At 51.1% G+C, this 19,982-nt stretch overlaps 1 protein-coding gene across 9 annotated transcripts in view; it reads right to left on the reverse strand.

Moving 5' to 3' along the window:
- Positions 1-19,982, reverse strand: part of MSI2 (musashi RNA binding protein 2) — a 390,499-nt gene that overhangs the window by 53,742 nt on the left and 316,775 nt on the right. For all 9 annotated transcript variants that reach the window (XR_008294422.1, XM_053212757.1, XM_053212758.1 and 6 more), the window contains one exon: positions 8,208-8,322. Coding sequence is in view for 8 of the 9 variants with exons in the window: in XM_053212757.1 (XP_053068732.1) it covers positions 8,208-8,322 (115 nt within the window). In the remaining variant the exon portion in view is untranslated. The remainder of the gene's footprint in view (positions 1-8,207; positions 8,323-19,982) is intronic.

The raw sequence follows: 19,982 nt of genomic DNA on the forward strand, positions 1-19,982 counted from the left end.
CTATTCTCCAGCCTTCCTGGCAATTCTGTGTGTTGATGAGCCCCTGCCAACAACCTCCTTTTTTTGCTTCCAGCAGCCAGAGTTGTTTCTGTTCCTTGCCACCAAAATGCTGGTAGGAAGTTGCTCTGATGGGTGGGGTTTATCATAGTCTCCATGCCCTCCAGCCACGAGGGCAGCAGTGTCTCTGCGGTTTTGTACAGCAACTTAAACACCCGCAGACACAGGCTCTGGGGTCTCACCATCCGTGTCCCAAGTGCATCTGGACACGTTACCAGCATCTTCTGACCTGCGGCGCGGGCCAAAGGAACAGTATCATTCCTGACGTTTCATCTGGAGGGGACTCCGGCAGCGTTGAGTTACAGTCTGCTGGTCTTCCTGCTGCCTGTTCATAGAGCTTTGATCCCTTAGAGGTCCAGAGGTGGGACCCGCCCTTCCTCACATCTCCATGCCTGCTGGTGTCATAACTCCTGCTCCACCAGAGGAACTGTCATCAGACCCAGAAGGGGGGCTCGCCCTCGTGGGCATCAGGACACTTGGGTTCCACGCTTGCCTCTGGTCCAAGGCCATGCCCTTGGCGGGGAGGGTCTTCCTTGTCCTCTGTCAGCTTGAGTCTTGCCAGCCGTACAAAGCTCTGCAAGGTCCCATGCAGCATGGACGGGCCCAAACTCTCAACTGAGACCAGCCGTGGCTCCCTTCCCTTCCCTTATTTCAGCCAGAGCCTTTCCAAATTTGCAGTCGCAACTCACTGGCCAACTGACCTGTTTCCACCCCAAAAAGGGCCTCGTCGCCTGCTCTTTCCCTGGGTGTATATTGCTCAGCGCTCGGTGTCTCCCCGGCAGAAGGCTGCCCAGACAAGACAGGATGACCTGGCGGTTCTGCACCGACTGCTGAGGAGCAGGGTATCCAAGTGTAACGCTAAGCTCTGGCACCCGGTGCGGAAAGGAACACGGGAACAGAGAAGAAGGGATAGAGGCTAAGACTCGATGCCTTAAGCGGACGCACGCTCAGCGGCTTCTTCCCTGGTATTTATTTCATGGCTGGCCAGCTCAGTTCTCCTCCGAATTAATCACCTGCTATCAAATCAGATCTTTCATGACTAGATTTCTTAAACCATTATTTCAACAATATTGATAAACGGATTATATGCAAACAGCCAAATCACTGCTGCCTAGGGGCTTTCCTGGTGAAAAATGACTCCTTTGCTTCTAACTTCGTGGCACCAGGGGTCTGAAATATTTTAATCTGACAGCAGAAGTGTAGACCCATGTGTCATCTTCAAGACTCCTTCAGGGTGTGTGTGTGGGGGGTGATGGTGGGGGAGAGGGCAGCATGCCCAGCCCCTCCCTGACTCGGGAGGGAGTCAGATCTCCCAGATCTGCTTTCTTCCGGGCACATGTGACCGTCTTCAACAAGAAGGAAGACAAGCACGGTCAAGCTCACCCCTATTTTGGGCCTCACCCCAATCATCCTGGACACGTCAATACTGTCTCCTGCACCACCAAGATGAGAATTTGGCACCTGCCAGAGTCGGGGGGGGGGATATCTTATCTCCGCCCCCCCCATCGCGAACATCCTCTGGGTCAGGCAGATGAAATCATAAATTTATAATACAACATTACTTCAATTTTCCTCTTCATTTACTGCTGTGCAGCCCAGCTCTGCTCCAACGGCTCAGCGCCCCGGCCTCACGGGGAAATTGGCTGGCTGCATATGAACACCACATTAGAGCACACCGACGTGGACGCTCCATCAAGCCATATTACAGCGAGATGACCCGGCCACCCTTTCCATGAGTAGCGGGGCCCCTCCCGCACCGGCCACGGCACCATTTATTTGCTCAGTACTCTGGATGCCTGATCAATCCCGCAGTAATTATCTCTTGTCACTAAAGGAAAAACTAAGCCTGCTGCCTGGATGGCCACCTTTCTGGAGGACAGGCTCTCCATTGTGGGGAAAAACAAAAAAAAGAAAGCAAGTCAGAAATCAACAACAGGATTTGAATCTGCCAGTCAGATCACTTCAGGGCCTCCTTTCGGGGATGCCGACAGAGTTCTTTGAACTGTGGTTCTCGATCTTTGCTCCGACTCTAGAAGATGTTCGCTCCAACCCTGGAATATGTTTGCATTCTAGGCTGAGCATATGACTCATCCTCTCCCGGGCTCTGTGACTCAGCTACTCAGTCATGGAAAATTGCTCCCACCAGGCCCCCGACTTGAAAGAGACAAGAAAAGGGCTGCTTATCCAGGGACCTGTCCGAGCATGACATATGTGCCAAGTGGGCTGCAGAGCACTGCCCAGGGCACCACGTTGGCTCAGTGAGGTATGCATCCAGATGCAACACCTAGGGCCTGAGCCCTTCCCAGGCCAGGACGTGAAGGCCAAGGTCTACCAAGACGCCCAGACCCCGAAGCCCAGGGGCATCTTTAGGCCTACGCTGTCCAATTCAAATTTAAGTCTAAATTATGATGAAAAACTCCAGCCTCTTGGTCGTAGGAGCCACATCTTCAATGCTCAGTAGCCACATACAGCTAGCGGCTACCATCTTGGGCAGTGTAAATATAGGCCCTTTCCACCATCACAGAAAGTTCTGGTGCACTGTGTTGTGCTAGAAGGAAAAGGGCGGGCTAGATTTTGAGTTTCCTGCCCACCAGGAAACAGCTGAACAAATGGAGACCTCCTCGGGAAGCACCTCAGCAGATATTCTGGGGAAAGACAAACGGGTCTAGACAAGCGGCTCTAAATTCCAGCCAATCTCCTTTTGATCTGTGAGTGAACACCCGTGGATTACAGCTCGTCTCTTCTAGATGATGATTTTTTTCCCCCTTTCATTTCAGAGGGGCTTAATGTCGGGGAACAATGGGTCAAGACTTCACAGGGACGTCACAGTATGAGCATTGTTAAGAATGCCTTAGGCTTTCTTCAGCTGGTCTACAGAGTCTATTTCCGGGCCTGCAGATTGAAGCTTCTCCAAGGCCTCAGCAACGAGGTAGCACTCTACCAGCGGCATCACACATGTTAAATAGAGTGTGCCCAGCGAGGCCAAGATAGTTAAGGCAGTAGGACTATGTGGCTGAGGGCAGAGAAGGCCAAAAGGAAAAAAATATATCAGCAATAATCATGTTTGCTTTTATGAAGTCGATTTTCATTAAGAAAACCCAGAGAGGCGCCTGGGTGGCTCAGTCGGTTAAGTGTCCGGCTTCAGCTCAGTCGGTTAAGTGTCCGGCTTCAGCTCAGGTCATGATCTCACAGTTCGTGGGTTCAAGCCCCACGTCGGGCTCTGTGCTGACAGCTCGGAGCCTGGAGCCTGCTTCCGATTCTGTGTCTCTCTTTCTCTCTGCCCCTCCCCTGCTTGCACTCTGTCTCTCTCTCTCCTCCTAATAATAAAAATAAACATTAAAAAAAATTTAAAAAGAAAAACCAGAGATTCCAGTGCACCGAGCTGGATAATTGTGGGCACCTCTTGGCCGCTGCAAGGCAGTGGAACAATGTCTGAAGGCTGCTAAAAGACTTTTCCAAGGGTCTCAGTTGATTTTGATTTTGTCCGGCTCAAAGGCAGGGAGAGCTGGCCTCAGAACGACCCCTCCACCGCTCTCCTGCATTCTTTTAAAGCAATTCCCATCGGGCTGATTATGCTAAGATTCTGTCAAAGGCTCTGAAAGCTAAAACCAAAACAGCTGTAGGTTTCCTCCCAAGGACGTAGGCAGAGCCACATCAAGAGAGATCAAGAAAGAATAAAGTGCGACTACACGCTCATCAGCCTCCTTTTGATGCAATCTCCCCAACCACGGAGAAAACCTTAAAGGGTGTTTAAAAATTAGCTTCACAGTTCCCGAGTCATTTACAGACCAGTGTATCTGTTGTCTCCCTAGAATGTCTGCTCCCTGATGCATTCTAAGCATCTAGAACAGTGCCTGCCTTTCGTAGGTGCTCAATAAATATTTGCCGAGTGAATGGATTTAAAAGCTTTCATGGTTTAATAGTCTCACTTCCAAAAATCTGTACAAGGGTTACAGATTTTTTCTGCTCTTCTAACAACAAAAATGTCAATCACTGAATCCTCATTTCATTAAAGAGCTCTTAAAAAATGTTTTTCTGTCCGCACCGAGTTCATCAGCCAAACTGTCATGGTGATGGCATTGACATGTTACAGGTGATGGTAGTGATTCCAAGGACAGATGAACGCCATGGGGGGTGGGAGGAGACCCAGGTGACTTGTGGGGACATGTCAGGCCATCCCACCTTAGCGAAGGATCAGACTCCGCCCGATGCCACCGTGGTAAGAGAGAAGAAGCAAAAGAGCAGATGGCACTCTCCTTGTCCAGAGAGTCCAGAGGCCTGGGATGCCACGCTGTGCCAAGGCGAGCGAAGGGCAGCTCCGGGAGTCTCCAGCAAGTGCATCAGAGGCTCGGCAGACACTCCAGCCTGGCCGAGGAGGCAAGAGGCCAACCAGGCCTTGAGACTGTGAGCGTGTTCCCTGGCGCTGTGCGTGCTTCACCCCTTCCACCTGGACCTTGGGCTGAGCTGGTTCCTGGCTGGGGGAACATTCTGGCAGCTCTCAGGAAACCCATCTCAGCGAATGTCTGGAAGCCTTCACCATAGTGGCTGGGGCCTCAGGAGGACTGGGGTCTGATGAGGCCTGGAGCCCTGTGCACGGATCTTTGTTGGGAGGCAGAAACTCAAAGATAATCCAACTCCTTGGGCTGAGGGTCTGAATGGAGCAGGAGACTACAGGTGCCACAGCACGAGTCACACCTGCTGCTTTGTGTTCCCAGTCACTGGCAGGATGGGTGTTGGGCACTGTGGAAGGGTGTTGGGCACCTGCTTGGGTGGGAAGGCCTGGGGCTCCCCACTACTTTACTAATAACAGCTCCCAATTTGAGTACGTACTGCTGTATTTTGTTGACTGGAAGACACGCATTTTTTTATTTTTTCACATTTTCACATCTCGGAAAGTAGGCTCTATCTCACGGTCATTGTGATAAGAAAGCATTGGTGCAGGTTAATTAACAGCATATTTATTTTTCTTTCTGAATGTTTGTACAAAGATGAATTTCACCACCTACGATGCCTTGGATTTGATGAAGTGTAGCACTGGATGGACACGATATGGTTTCATTTATCATCAACAACCCTATGAAGTGAGAGTTTCCCATATTCCTATCTAAGGATGGGGTAACCGAAGGACAGAGATGTTGTCACTTGTCCCAAGTCACACAGCTCATGGGGTGAGGAGTCCAGACTTCCTGGTTCTCAAGTCCAAGGCTCTCCCCACTGGCTTACCCAGCCCCCACGTCCCAATTGGTGGAGGCTAGGCTAACACCACCAATTCCATCCAAAGGGCTCTATGCTTGACTGGAGAAGGAGGAAAACCTCTGTGACAGGAGGTGGGGCTGGCTGAGGCCTGGGGGCTCTGCCTGGTAACAGCCTCAACAGACCTCCATGGGCAAAAGGCAAAAGCCTTAAGTGGCAGGGATGTCGATTGGTGGGGGGGGGTGGCCCGTGGGAGGTCATAACTCCAGGACGAATAGATTCAACCACGACAACATTTTTAACCAACAGTTACTTCTTTACTGCAGCTCAGGGAAGGCATAACTTCAACCATGAGAGATGGGAAAATAAGTGGGGCAGGGGAGTGAGTTCCTGCCATTCATCACTCATCACACATCCCTCCCTCAAGAAGCAGAAGCCAATCACAGACCACGAGGGTTTGCCCATCACCAGCGGGGTCAAAGCTAATCCTGGAGGCACCGAGCCTGGCACTCCTCCTCGCACATGCCCTGTGTGGACGTGACCCCTCCGCCAGGCCAGTGGGCTCTCAGGTTTCCACACGGGGACCCTGACTTTCTAAGGCTATTCCTGTCTGGATCACCCTTCGCTTGCTCACCTTCTCAGCTCCGCTAACAGGTCACCTCCACAGGGAGGTATTCCCTGATTCCTCAGACTGATTTCCATTCTCTATTATGTGCTCCTAAAGCACCCCATAACTCTATGAGGATAACTAACTATCTGTAGGATTAGCTGTTAACTGTTGTCACGCTCACCGGACCACGAGCTTCAGAGGGCAGGGACCACATCCGCCTTGTTAATAAGCACTGTCTCCCAGCACCAGCCTGGGGCAAGGCACGCAGCAGGTGCTCAAAGCCTACTCGCCCCTGAACACCTCCCAGGTTCGACAAAGCCTCCCTGCCTTGGCTCCCATCTTAAAACCACTGGGTGCCCTCTGTTCAGGGATCCGAGCTTGGGTGTCCATGGAGACATCGGTCCCCAGCCCTTGCCTACACAGTCTGGGGCGAACGTTGACCTTTGCACCTTTGCTCTGTGGCAACTGACAAGAGTGAGCTGGCTTCGCCTCACGCCTCTGCACCTGAAGAAAACAGTCCATTTTCCTCAGCATGTCAAGGGCATCAAGTTAGACTCAGAAAGATAGGGCACTTCTGAAGATCTGATCCTAAAAAGGATTTATGCCCCAGGGCCTTTATACTCAACCTTGAAAATTCAAGACTCCCCATGCTAGCAGGCGGCAACTCTTTTAAGATGTGATTTTAAAATTTAAAACTATTAATCCATTCAGACCTTCTTTTGGTATACAACATAAAGTAAAAACCACATAAAAATGACTTTTTAAGCAAGAGCTAGCCAAGTGTCTCCTAGCCAACCAGGAGATAATTCCCACTGATTTTTAAGTCATTTCTGTATAATAATGATACTCATACACAGAAATACATTTAGTTCAGGTGCTTTAACTTTCTATCAACAGGCACGTCCCTATATACCACACCACTTAATTACCGTAGCTTTGTGCTATGTTCTGCTATTTGGTCAAACTGGCCTTTTCTCATTACTCTTTTGAAAACATTTCCTTATTCAGTCTCATGTGTTTCTTCTTCTAGATCAGCATTAGAATCGTTTGGCCAATTTTTAAAGAAGTACATAGGAATTTCCATCGCAACTTGGTTAAACCAAAAGAATTCCTTCCAGAAGAAGTACCATTCCAGCCAGTTTCAGGAATTCTCATGGCATCTCTTTCCATTTCTTAAAGTTCCACAAAATAACTTTACCTCCCCTTGTTATTTCCTCAGACAAAATAGATACAATTCTTTTTAAGAATTTATAACGCCAAGAAAAGTTTTATACATTTTTTTTTTTTTTTTTAGTTTTATACATTTAAAATTGAGCCAGGAACGATTCAAAGAGCTGCAAATCTGAAAACACACAAAGAGCCTATCAAACAATATAGAAGGAGGACTCAGCCAAACCAAATGAAAATCCATTAAAACTAGACAGATCCTGTGCCTGAATGGAATTTTACCATTAACTACCATTTATCCCATTTAATTAGTATTTTCCTGACACACAATAACTTGCACTAAAATACCGTTCTCTCGCCTTGAAATTTCTAATTATTGTTGCGACCCACACCATTACGCTCCTCCACTGCTTTCTCCATTTTTCATGCCATTTAAGCGGTAAGATTTTCAATTATCTGCGCGGGACGGACAGAGATACCTTTAAGGAAGGGGCATAATATGCAACTTAATTTCTCTAAAAGCCAGGAGAGATCATTTTTTGTCGGAACAAACACACTTTGTCTTTCATCTTTTTTTTTTTTTTTTTTTTTTTTGGCAAATAAAGAGTAAAACAGGCCATTTAAAACATCCATTTAAATGCAAATTCTGATATCCCAAGAGAAAAAATGTTAATCATTTAAATAGACAGGATTATAGCCCACCTTCATCACTCCCCCTCCTCTCCCAAGTTTTAGAAAATGTAGCCTCCGCTCACACAGGTGAAGCCGCGAGGCGTCCTTAGGTCTTTAAGAACGCCCAGTTAGTAGAGAGGGGTGAGGCCCGGGGGTGGCTCTTCTTTTGAAAAGGGAGCGGAAAGGTGATAAAATAGTATCAAGCAGCTCTTATGAGCCAGGCAAGGGACAAGATGATCGATCTATCTATCTATCTATCTATCATCAATCTATCACCTATCTACCTACCTACTTCCCTATTTTCCTATTATCCATCTATTGTCTATGTATCTATCTCTCTTCATTTAATGGTTACAGATGTCTTGCAAAGGGGCCTGTCACCTTCGTTTACAGACGAGGAAACTGAGGCTCAGAGAGGTAAGGCAGCTTGCCCGACTGGTAGATGACCTGGCTGGGTGTATAGTCCGTGATGGCTCTGCTGTGTCCCCAGGGTCCCGCCCAGACTCACCTAGCATTCCCATGCCAAGCATAAACGCGTCCATGGTGTAAGGCAGTCCCCGGGCCCGGCCTCTTGTCCCCGGTGGGAACATGACTTCCTTAGGCTGAGCTTTCTTACATTCTACCTGTTAAACAGAAAGGCGAACAAATGAGATGCAAATGAATTCCACGTAAATGTCAAATGCAGAACGGATCTGGTTACCAGCTAAGGTATTTTTAGCCTTGCTCCTTATTCACTGTAAAAATAGCCAAGCCGAGTAAATGGCCTGCAAAACAAATATTTAAGAAAACACGCCACTTGTTGCAAATCCTGCTTTGGAGAAACCTACAAGGATGAAATTGGGTTTGGAGGGGTGGCAGGGACTCGGGCTGAAGACGCACGTGCTGGCGCTGAGTGCTCAGACTGGGACGTGTGCAGACGATGGCTGCTGGGTGTATCTGTGAAGAAAAACAATAGCAGTAGTAAAAGTCCCTCAAGACTGTTTGGCCCTTCACAGGCTTGCAAATTCCTTCAGGCCGGTAACCCTTTCACATCAGGCCACCTGATTCTCTCTCTTATTAAAGACACAGGCCAGTTAGTTTTAGCTCCATTTCACAGATGACAAAACTGAACACCAGCAGGCTTGCCTCACGTGCCGTAAGCCATATCCTGGCAGGTGCAGGTCTGGAAGCTGGAGTTTTAAAATTTCTAGGTCAGCGATGCCACCGTCTCCATAAAACCTGCCCCAGCATGCTCCTGGGAGAAGTAATGACATTAAACACCGCTTCTGTCCATCTGGATTACCGGTTTCTCATTCTGCAGCTACGTCTTCGAGTGGTTGCTAATCTTTCCTATTTCCCTTCTGCCTCCAAAATTTCTTAATCCTATTCTGCTCACACAACCCAGAAGTCACTTACTTAACCACCTTAATGATGCAGAATACAAACTCCAGGGGAGAGGTAAAACCGTTGCCTGCTGAAGTAGCTGCACTATTTTTAAGAGCGTGTTTCAGATGCCTGCTCTGTGCTTACTTCTTTGAGTTTACAGACAAACTTAACAAACATCGTTAACTGGTAATCAGCCCCGTCACTGATGAAGATGGGATGCTGTAGGGCAGGGCTGCTTATGGAAGCAAAAAGTATCAGCATGACAGTCTGATAGCGAGGGAGAGAAGAGAAGAATCAGGTACCATATTTAAAAGGGGGCCAGATGGCATAGGAGCCCAAACTCCACGTGGCTCAACAGCTGCTGAGGGTCTCACTATCACACAGAAAATTACTATCGTTGCCAGGGTATCTGAGATATGAAGAAGTTCCATTATGTGCCTTATACTTTGCTTTAAAGGGACCTATACGGGCTATCCACTTTGGAGATATGGATAGCTCTCAAATCTTCTCATCCCAAATATTTCAATTAAAAAAATATTTCATTGGGGCGCCTGGGTGGCTCAGTCGGTTAAGAGTCTGACTCTTGATTTTGGCTCAGGTCACGATTTCACGGTCTGTGAGAATGAGCCTTGGGCCGGGCTCTGTGCTGACAGTGTGGAGCCTGCTTGGGATTCACTCTCTCCCTCACTCTCTGCCCGTCCCCTGCATGCTCTCTCTCTCTCTCAAAATAAACAAACATTAAGAAAATATTTTAGTGCTTAAGACTTGAGGGAAGCTTTAATTACCTAAAATATTAACTGGTCTTTCAGAGATACCAGATAACAGGTATTATTCACTCTTGCTCTTTAAAGAGTGATAACCACACAGTCTTTAAAAACATGGACAAAATGGCTCAATATTCAGGCTCAATATGCCTGATAAGCTTCATACAAAGAGTTTTTATAGATTAAAAAGAAAGAGATGAGCATCCTGAAATGGAAATGGGTGAACGACATGAACAAGCAATTCACAAATGACTAGTAATTAGACATATCTTTCATATCACACGTCACAAATGATATTCCTAAACAAGATACCTTCTCATCTATCAGATTGGCTGCGATGACAGGATTCCTTGATGTCAGAGCCCCAGAGAGTATGGGGAGGAGGGGTAGGAATTAGCACATATCTTTTTGAAGGGCAACAAGACAAAATATCGAAAGCCATACAAGTATGCATTCTTTGACCTAATAATCCTACTTGCAGGATAAAATCCTACTTTATAAGAATAAACTTATATGGATAAGGCTACTGTGGTGACAAGCACTGATTACAATACTTTCCTAAAGGAAATACCCTAAATGTCCAAGAACAGGGAATCAGTTAGCCAATTTTGGTTCATCCAAGCTGACTGAAAGCTATGAAGCCACAGAAAAGTATGCTGATAATAACATGCAACAGTATTGGGAAACCCTCAGTCTAGGACGGTTGGTCACCCTAAATGTAAGGGGTGGGGGGAAGATAAGTAAGTGTAGATGCATATCATATATGGGGATAGGATCTTTGTGGAAGATAAATAAGTGTATATGCATATCCTATATGGGGAAAATATTACAAAGACATACCAAAGTTGCCTTAGAGCGACTTTGTTCTTTTACTTCTGCGGTGCATTTTGTTATTGCTGTTTATTTGCCAAGTTTTCTGCTTTGAGTGTTACTGTTGCAAGTAGTGGTAAGGAGAGGTGATTAAAACGAAATACATTCATCAGAATTGGTCTTTCAGATTTCTCTCATAAGCCCAGGATGACAATTTGCTCCTACGCTCCATCCCTGGGACTCCGAAGCAGGCTGAGAAAGCTCATTTGCAAGAGCCTGCCCGAGCCCAGGAAGATGGGTGTGCTCTGCAGAGGCAGACAGATAATTACCTGACGCCAGCACCGGGATCCGGAATAATACCGCTAACCAGCTCACTTCCTAATGGCCCTATCGGTGACAATCTATTGCATTGTCTTATGAAAACCTGCTGCCTGTTCCTAGGCAACCTGATCAACGAAAATTTCAGGTTTATACAGTTTTCATTTAGGGAACATAAAGGTTAACTGACTGTAATGGGAGTATTTTAAACAAACCCACCTACTCTCCCTCTCACTGAATAGGGCTGGCAGCTCCGTTTAATTCTGCTCTGTCTTTGCTGGTGCTGTTTTGGGCAGCGGCGGCTGCGTGGGTTCGGTCGACCACCCGCTATGTCAGCTGTGAGTGCTCCCTGAGCCCAGGGGCCATGGCACACGCACTCTCTGGGGGATCCCGGCACGTCCTGGGCACTTGAGTGACAGGGAAAGGTAGCTGCCGCACCAGGGAGCCTGGCCTGGCCTGGCCTGCGCTGAAGATTTCTCAAAAGATCTCTCTGGACCAGGAGGCCTGCCCACCCAGCCCCCAGCTCCTTTGAAAACATACAAGAGGAAAGAGGGAACAGCTATTCTCTGCCTGCATTCTGAGTCCCTGCAGTGTGGGTCAGGGGCTTGCTGAGGATGAAAACTATGTCTTTCCCCCATCGGACTGGCAGAAGCCTCACCTCCTCCATCAGACTGTGAGTTCTCAGGGAGCAGGGATCCAGGGTCTGCCCCTACTTCCCTGGTCCCTTGTGATGTCCTGTTCAGAGCATGCACTGACTCACATGCTCGTTAGGGTCATGGAAACCCAGTCTTCTCAATTCAACCACGCTGAGGGACTCAATGTGCCTGACAAGTGCTAGGCTGTGGGCGAAGCAGACATAAATAAGGCAGGCCTCCACCTTGAGAGCTCTCATTCTGTCGAAGAGAACAGGTTCTGACTGTCTTGTTCTCCTAACATTAAAGCACATACTCATAGGTCAACCTGCCTCCCTGTCATTTTCGGGCCTGCCAGCCTCTGGAGTGTCTTGAGTTAGACCACATTTGGGTCACCCTCCCCCACCCCCACTACCCTCCCACTGGGCGCCGTGCAAGCTAGAGAACCGGGCACGAATACCCCGAGTTACAGTCAGAACCCAAAGGGGGAACACCAGCCTGTCTCCCCAGCTCCAGTCACACACTCAGGTCATCTGGCCACACATGACATCCCTGGGATCTACTGCTGTGTACCTAACAACTTCCAAACTTTGTGGCCTTGAGTAACAGCCGAGTTAACGGTGGATCGTGCTTTCTTGTGGTTCTGTGAGCAGACTGGGCCCAGGGGGGCTCTTGGTGTCGTCTCTCATGTAGCTGTGGTCAGATGGTGGCGGGGGCTGGAGCCAAAGCCTGGACTCAGCTGGAGGTTCACTCAGGGGCTTCTTCACTCACACGGCAGGTGACGTCTAGGTTCGGCTGGGACGGTCCATGGGAGGCACCCACCTCTGGCTTCCCCGCGGCTCTCCATCTTCTCACAGCGTGGTGGCTGAGTCCCAGAGAGGGGCTGTCCTGGCATGAGAATCCCGAGAGACCAAGGCAGAGTCTGCAAGGCTTCTTATAACCTAGGCCTGAGAGCCACACTGCCACTTCCGTCATGTTCTTGGTTACACCTCGTCGGCCTAGATTGTGGGAGGGGACCACACAGGGCGTGCATACCGGGAGTTTAGACCACAGGGCTGTCTTCGGAGACTAACTACCACGCGAGATCCGTGAAGAGCAGCGAGCAGACAGGACAGCGGGAGGCCCTCCTCCCAGCCGTGGCTCCGTCTGGCCAGGTTCTTGGGCTAGTGGGCGCTGAGGCCCGCTTCCACCATGGGGCACGAGGCAGGCATGGGAGCACCCGGAGGGGGCACCCTGGAAGGAAGTGCCTGACTCCCATGGTCAACAGAAGCAAGGGTCCTCTTGCTGACCAGGCCTCTCGTCCCAGCGATTTCAGCCCTGCCTCCAACAGAACCCCACTTATGGTACGTGCTTTCTCTGGGGTAGCCCTGGGCGGGGGCAGATTCTGTGGAAGGAACATCTATCTCCAAGTCTTGGTCCTCAGAACCCACTTCGGCAGCTTCTCACAACGGCTACAGCTCCAGAACACGACTGGAAAAAAGCAGTGTGGTCGGAGGGGCAAGAGATTTTGCAGGAAATTCTATTTGAATCTGTGCTTGTAAGGAGCCTCAGAGGCCACTTGTGACCGACAGCTCACATTAGCAAGACGAGGTCTCCGTTTTCCAGTTTCACGGCTGGTAAAGCCATGAAGCAACCCTATGCCGGGGGCCAGATGCCAAGGCATGCCAACCCCTCCAAAGGTAGGGTTTGCTTTAAATTTTCGATCTTCAAATAGGCTGCTTTGTTTGGCAAACTGGCCTTGGAGGAGTGGGTGTGGTCTGCACAGTTACGGGACAAGAAGAGTGATTTAGCTGAGCTAGCGGGACCCTTTAACGACAGAACAGTTAGGGCAGCGGCATGTTCCTCTAGAGGATGAATCAGAGGCCGGACGTGGGCCTGCGCGTGTGGTTTCTGACGTTCTGTGCCGGCTGCTTGCCGAGGTGGGGCGCCTCTGCCCATCGGGACCCAACACAGCAAGGAGGTCTGTTTCCAACTCTTTATGTAGAAATAGTTTTGCACTCGCAGAAGAAGTGCGAGGACAGTACAAAGGACAGTTGTAGGCGTGTCTCTACCCGCATCTATACCTGTGAATGTTTTTCCCTGAACCTTATGAGAGTCCAGTGTGTACGTGATGATATGCATTTCCTAAATGTAAACATATGTCTTTACATAACCATGGTACGGTTACCCACCTCAGGACGGACACACGGACACGATGCTTCTATCTAATATAACTTCCATGGTCTTATTCTGTCCGGGGACCCCATGATGTCCTTTATAGGTATAAATGCATCTTACAGAACAGGAAGCTGAGGTCCAGGGACCTTAGACACCTCAGCTGTGGTTGCAGACCCAGACCACGTGTGGTAAGGCCGGGTTGGAAGCCAGGTCCGCCTGATGCCATGGCCCATGCCCAGGGAGCCGGTCCCATGCCACACCCTCTCCTCAGGGGGACCACTTAGCATCGGCTTTTGAAGAAGGTAGTGGGGCTGTCGTGGGGACGGCTTCCCTGTAGCTACTCTGAGTGGCCGCCTCGCCCAACTGGCCTGCGGCCCTTGCTGAGGCAAGCTCCCTGCCGGGCACCTTTTGGAAGAGGCTGGCAGTCTGAGGACGATGCCAAGGTCTGGGAAGTGAAAAGGTTTTTGTTTTTTCCCTGCTTTCTACATAAACAGCCCCAGTCAGCACATGGCCCTGGGGCTGGGAGGGAAACCAGTCGGGGGCCTTGGTCTGGGGAAACCCGAGCCCTGTGGCTGTGGCCTTGATTTACTACCCAGGACAAGGCAACCCTGTGTGGCCTGGAGGCTAGTGTTTGCAGCTTCACTTCTCACCCCAAACTGGGCACATCAGAAACGATGTACTCCTCCAGGGGGAGAGGAGCCCATGTCAGAGGATAAAATTCACTAGTGTCCAGAGAGACCAACCTGGACTGACTGTGTGGTCAGTGGAAGGGAAGGGAACAAAGGGCAGGCCTTCTGGGCGGGTGAGTGCTTGGCGGGGGAGGGGGTGGTGGTGCCCGTGCGCAGCACCTTCTGTGGAACTTCCTGAAAGACAGGGGCCTGACCTGGTCTTGCCCCAAGATCAACTTCTCCTCCAACTCAGGCTGCACCTCTCCAGTCAGGTTCCAGAGGATTCCAGCCCGACACTGCTTCTCCGAAGCCCCAAGCTGACCACCTCTTCTGGGAGATAGGCCCCAAGCGTGTTCCAGGGAAGCACAGGGCAGGGGAGATGCCACTCCAGTGTAAAGATCTGGGGTCCTGCCTGGAGCCCAGCTCTCTCTGGTGAGGCCGGAGGACTGAGCCGTACCCCCAGAGACCACACACGGTTCGGCGCACGGCCTGTGCTGTCCCATGGCCAGGCTTTCTCTGTCTTACCCACTGTTCTCTGTTGACCTCTCTGCCAGTCAGAAGCCTTTCTGGAGTGTAGGAGGGCAAGACCTTTCATGGGGCTTCTATAGGTTCATAACCAAGATTCGGGGCGGGGGGGGAGGTGCTGCTCTCAAGGAAACTACAGAACAATGAAGACGCAAGGTGAGAGACTCAGGAGAAGAACAGAGTCTCTACTGTCCTGCCCTCTGCACCGTACCAGGAGTTAGCCTCAAGAGCATGGCAGCGACGGAATGTGCTAGAAACTGTTCAGGTCACTAGGAAATGAAGAGGAGAGGCCCTTTGTTCAATCATTACAGGAGCTGGTGGTGGCAGTAGTGAAACCGGCAAGGCCCTTCTGGACACAGGGTCTCGTAGCTGCTCAGGCCTCATAGTCAGGAAGCTGGCCCTGCTCAAGGCAGCTGCCGAATGAGCTGTGGAAGGAGGCTGATGGCGTAGCAAGGTGCGAGCGACAAGCATAGAAAGGGCCCAGTGAGGAGGCGGGGAGGGCTTGGGAGGGCAGGCAGGGCCATGGTCCTCCTCAGTGTGGAGCTCGAGATGGACCCACTGGGCATCTCCCTCTGAGTGACCTTCAGAGAGTCAGGCTGCCTTGTCTGCTCCAGGGTTCCCATTCCCTCCAGCCGCTGTCCTTGTCCATGGCTAGAGGCAGAATGGAGTCACGACCGGCAGGCACGTGTGGCTGGATGAGGACGAGGCCTGAGACACCATCATGGGAAGTGCAGGAGTCACACCCAGAGATCCTGGCGGCTGCCCTGGGAAGACCCGCCTGTGACTCCAGCAAGGGGAGGGGGCTTCTCTATCCTGCCTTGCCTACCACCCCCCCGCCCCCCAGCGGACTCAGGGAAGCCTCTCAGCTGGGCACTTCCGGTAGCAGCAAGCGAGTCCTATGTTCTGTCCCCTCGCTTCCCCCTCCCAGACATCTCCATCAGGCACTGTCCTTGTAGACGGGGCCCAGCCTGTGGCCAAGTACCAGAGAACCCATATGTACAGGATAACTTGTCTTGCCCTACTGGAAAAGGGTCCTCCTGCCAAGAGACCCTCACGAAAGGGCCTACTGTGCAAACCGGACAGACGTGCCAGCTTAGACAGGTAAAGGCCGCCGGCAGAAACATCCACCTTACAAAGGGCACACGCTTGCTATGAACGACCCAGACCCATTTGTGAGAAGCCCTGAGAGGCCCACAGGACATGAGATCTGGACTCTATCTCCCCGGTCAGTCAGCAGGATTACTGTAGGGAGGAAGGAACACATTGTTTACGGAGCGCTCTTTATATGCTCAGCCCGGCCACGAGATCCTTGTGAGCGTGCACGTGTGTGTATACACACATCATCTCACGTACAGCATACACACAAAGTGACATGAGCACATAACACATACAAGGCACAGTGCAGGGCACACACGTTCTCAGAGAATACCCTGTTCTCAGTACCCTCGCTGATCAACTCATTTCCTCTGAGTTGGCTTTATCAGCCCGAAGTGACAACAGAAAAGGAAACTGAGGCCCTGAGGAATGGATTTGCCCAAGGTGATGAGGCTGGGAATGACACAGCTACGACTCGATCCTAGGTGCCCGACTTCCAAACCCGTCCCCACCTCTGGGCCACCGGCTACCCAGGCCCTGCCCACACAGCCCTTCCCTACCGCCCTCTAGCCAGCCTTCAAGGCCCGTTTGCACGCGATTCCTTCTACAAGGCCAACCCCCGTCCTCGTTCCAGAATTAATTTCATCCACTGTTTCCTCTGTTTTATTAAACTCAGCGATGACAAAGCGAAGGAGGTTATAAACCAATACTATTAACACCTCCCATTTAGCAGGCAGGGGCCGGGTGTGGACACAGAAATGAATTCAGTAGGATGTGGCTCTCCCTCACAAGGGCTCAGAGTCTGGGCAGGGAGTGGAGCGGAGCGGGTCCCCAGCACCCTCGGGGACACACACCCCTGTGACTGCAGCCATCACTCCATCTGGACCTGAGGGTGGGGGCCTGTCCTTTCCACCAGTCTAGTTTAGAGGCTAAGGCTCCTGGCTCTAAATCTCTGCTCTGTTCGCGAGCTCTGAGCAGGAACCAGCTGCCTGACATCTCTGTGCCTCAATTTTCTCATCTATAAAACAGAGTAACAGTAGTGCCCACCGCCCCACAGGGCTGCAGTGAGCGAAGAAATTAAAGCAGCTAATCCTGTAAGTGTTGGCGCCGGATAAAGGTTGGGGCATGCCTTAATCTCCGCCACGGGAGCCTAGGTGAGCATCTCTGAAGGTGATAAAGCCAGTTCACATTTGTGCTGGAGTCGCAAAGCCCAGGGAGCAGAGAGGCAGAAAGTGGCCGTCGCCCCCCCAGCCCGGCAGGCTCTTGGCACCCCGCCATCGATTTTCTCCCTACCTCTCCCACCCCCACCTACTGGCCAGGTAGGGCCCGGTCTTCCTGCTTTCGTCAGCAAGGTGCGCAAAAGGCGCTTCACAGACTGCACTATTTGGGGAAAAAGCTGATGGTGGCAGCAGCAGCTGTTGTTTTTATTTCTGGGAACCTGCAAGGGCATTTCAAAGTGACAAGACACCTCTGCCTCCAGCAGGTGCCCACAGGCAGCCGCGAGGCTGGCTGCGCGCCCCCAGCCCTTGGGGGGCGTTGCCAGAGACCCTGCAAAAGCCTTCATTTCTATATTTATAGGATTCAAAAAAAATTTTTTTTCTTAATGTTTATTCTTGAGAGACAGAGAGAGAGAGAGACAGGGTGTGAGCAGGGGAGGGAGAGAGAAGGAGACACAGAATCCAAAGCAGGCTCCAGGCTGAGCTGTCAGCACAGAGCCCAATGTGGGGCTCGGACTCACAAACTGTGAGATCATGACCTGAGCCACAGTTGGATGCTTAACTGACTGAGCCACCCAGGCGACCCGAATTTCTCTATTTGAGAGAGAGAGAAAGAGAAAGAGAGAGAGAGAGAGAGAGAGATGGCTGAGCATTAGCTTGCACCTGCCTGGGAAGTTGGGCAGAGCAGCTGGGTGAAGTGAAAGGAAGAGCAGGCCCCAGAGAAGGGGTGCAGGGAAAGGGAAACAGCTTTTCCCAGTGGTCTCCATGCCCCCTGCTGACCCCACACGCTGTGGATGGTGTGCAGAGAGCAGCACACGTGGGAAAGTCCAGAGGGGCTGGGCCACCAAGAGAGGCAGAAGGACCCCACCCTTCCCAGGCCCCCTGCAGTGACCTTCCCAGAGGACGGATGAAGGGTGAAGGAGCCAGAACTTGGGTGACTGGGAGGCCACCTCCCCGCAGGCCCAATTGCTTCTGCCTGAAGAGCAGCAAACATTTACCACCCCGGCCTCCCCACCCTCTCCTCCCTCAACAGGCAAACCCCTCCACCCGCAGGGACAGAGCCAGTACACAAACATGTGCTTGCGTGATGTGGGGGTGGGGGGCGCAGGACCTCCCTCTCGCTCGTAAACACGAGGTTCATTTATTAAGTGCCTCTCTGGCATTTCCTGTTTTTGCCTTCATCCTGCTTGTTTAATATTGCATTTGACATTCTCATTTTATAAATGGTAACAGAAGCAGAATGGATGGCTAAAATTAGCTTACGAGCGAGGAGGATGCGGCCAATAGGGTGGTGAACACACAAGCCTAGTTAATTCCACCCACATTACCTGTCCCACCCCCCACTCTGGGGCTGGTTCCCGATCAGCTCTGTGGCAGCAGTCTTCGGGGCCGAGGAGGAGTGGCCTCAGGGAGGGGATGGGTGCCCACTCACCCGGACACCCCATCCAGGTGGCGGCGCCCCCAGGCCAACCCTAGCTGGCCTCTGTGGACCACCTGACCCAGCACTACACCCTGAGAGGCCCAGCCAGGCCTGTCCTGCTCTCTGGTCCTCTTGCCCACCCCAAGTGTTCCCTGGGCTGAAGGTGGCAGGCGTGAGAGCTCGCCAGGCTTTGTTTTTGAAGTGGGGTTTTCGGAATCTCCCCCAACGGAAGCGGAAGGGCCTGAGTGAGCCTCCCTGGGACCTAAGAAATCCCTGCAGTGGCCCCTTCTCCTCTGCAGGATGTACACCTTCTCTCTTCAGGACCACCTCCCGGCCAGGGCATGGCGAGTACCTGCCTCACACCCTCCTCCCTGCCCAGGTCTGCACCTCTGTCTGAGACCACCTTACTTTATGATTATATGTTTGTTCAGTACTATGATTCTAAGAACAATGATGGTGATGATGAGGCCTACTAGGTTGATAAGAGCATGCTACGGCTGATAAAGCCCAGTCACAAAGCCCAGCAATCTCTGAGGGGGGTGCCATCCCCGTCTTACTGAGGTGGGATCAAAACACAGACCACGAGTAACTGGCCCAAGGTCACAGAGTCTAGCAATGAGTAGCGAACTGTACTGTGGGGCATTCAGCAGTAGGGGATTTGTGGCACTTTCTTCTGGAAAGGTCTCTTAGATTGACAGAACCCTGTTCTGACTGTTCCTCTACTCCCCACCTATTCAGTGCTTGGGGTCCCCCTAAGAATGAAGGCATTGATGCTTTCTGCAGGCTACTATCCCAAACCCCAGCATCTGTTTGGGGCACCTCTGACCCTCTGCCTTGGGCTAGTGGACCAGGGTGACTTCTTGGCTAAAAGCCCTTCCTTGGCCCCTTTGAGATAAGCAGACTTCACCTGCTCTGAGCTACGTTAGTAGAGGCCGGGAGCTGAAACTATGGCCCACAGGGCAAATCCAGCTGCTGCTTGTTTTTATAAATAATATTTTATGTGAACACAGCTGTGCCCACTCACATTCTGCTGCATTCTGCTCTCCGATGGCAGAGTAGCTGTGACAGAGACCTAGGGCCTCAAAAGCCTAAAATATGACCTGGCCCTTTACAAAGCTTTTTGGCCCTTGGTTTAGGCCAAATGGAAGAAACTTGCAGTTACCAATGGAATTTTCGGGAAGGTGAGTCCTTCAAGGTTATCAGATTGTAGACCCTACAACAGTCCAAGAGCTCCCAGGGCCAGGAACCGAATGGGGCCTTCAATAAGCTGCAAAGGGCAGTGGTTGCCATCCTTCCCATCTTAGATGAGGAA

This window comes from Acinonyx jubatus, chromosome E1 (assembly GCF_027475565.1).
Source record: "Acinonyx jubatus isolate Ajub_Pintada_27869175 chromosome E1, VMU_Ajub_asm_v1.0, whole genome shotgun sequence".
Classification (NCBI taxonomy): domain Eukaryota; kingdom Metazoa; phylum Chordata; class Mammalia; order Carnivora; family Felidae; genus Acinonyx; species Acinonyx jubatus.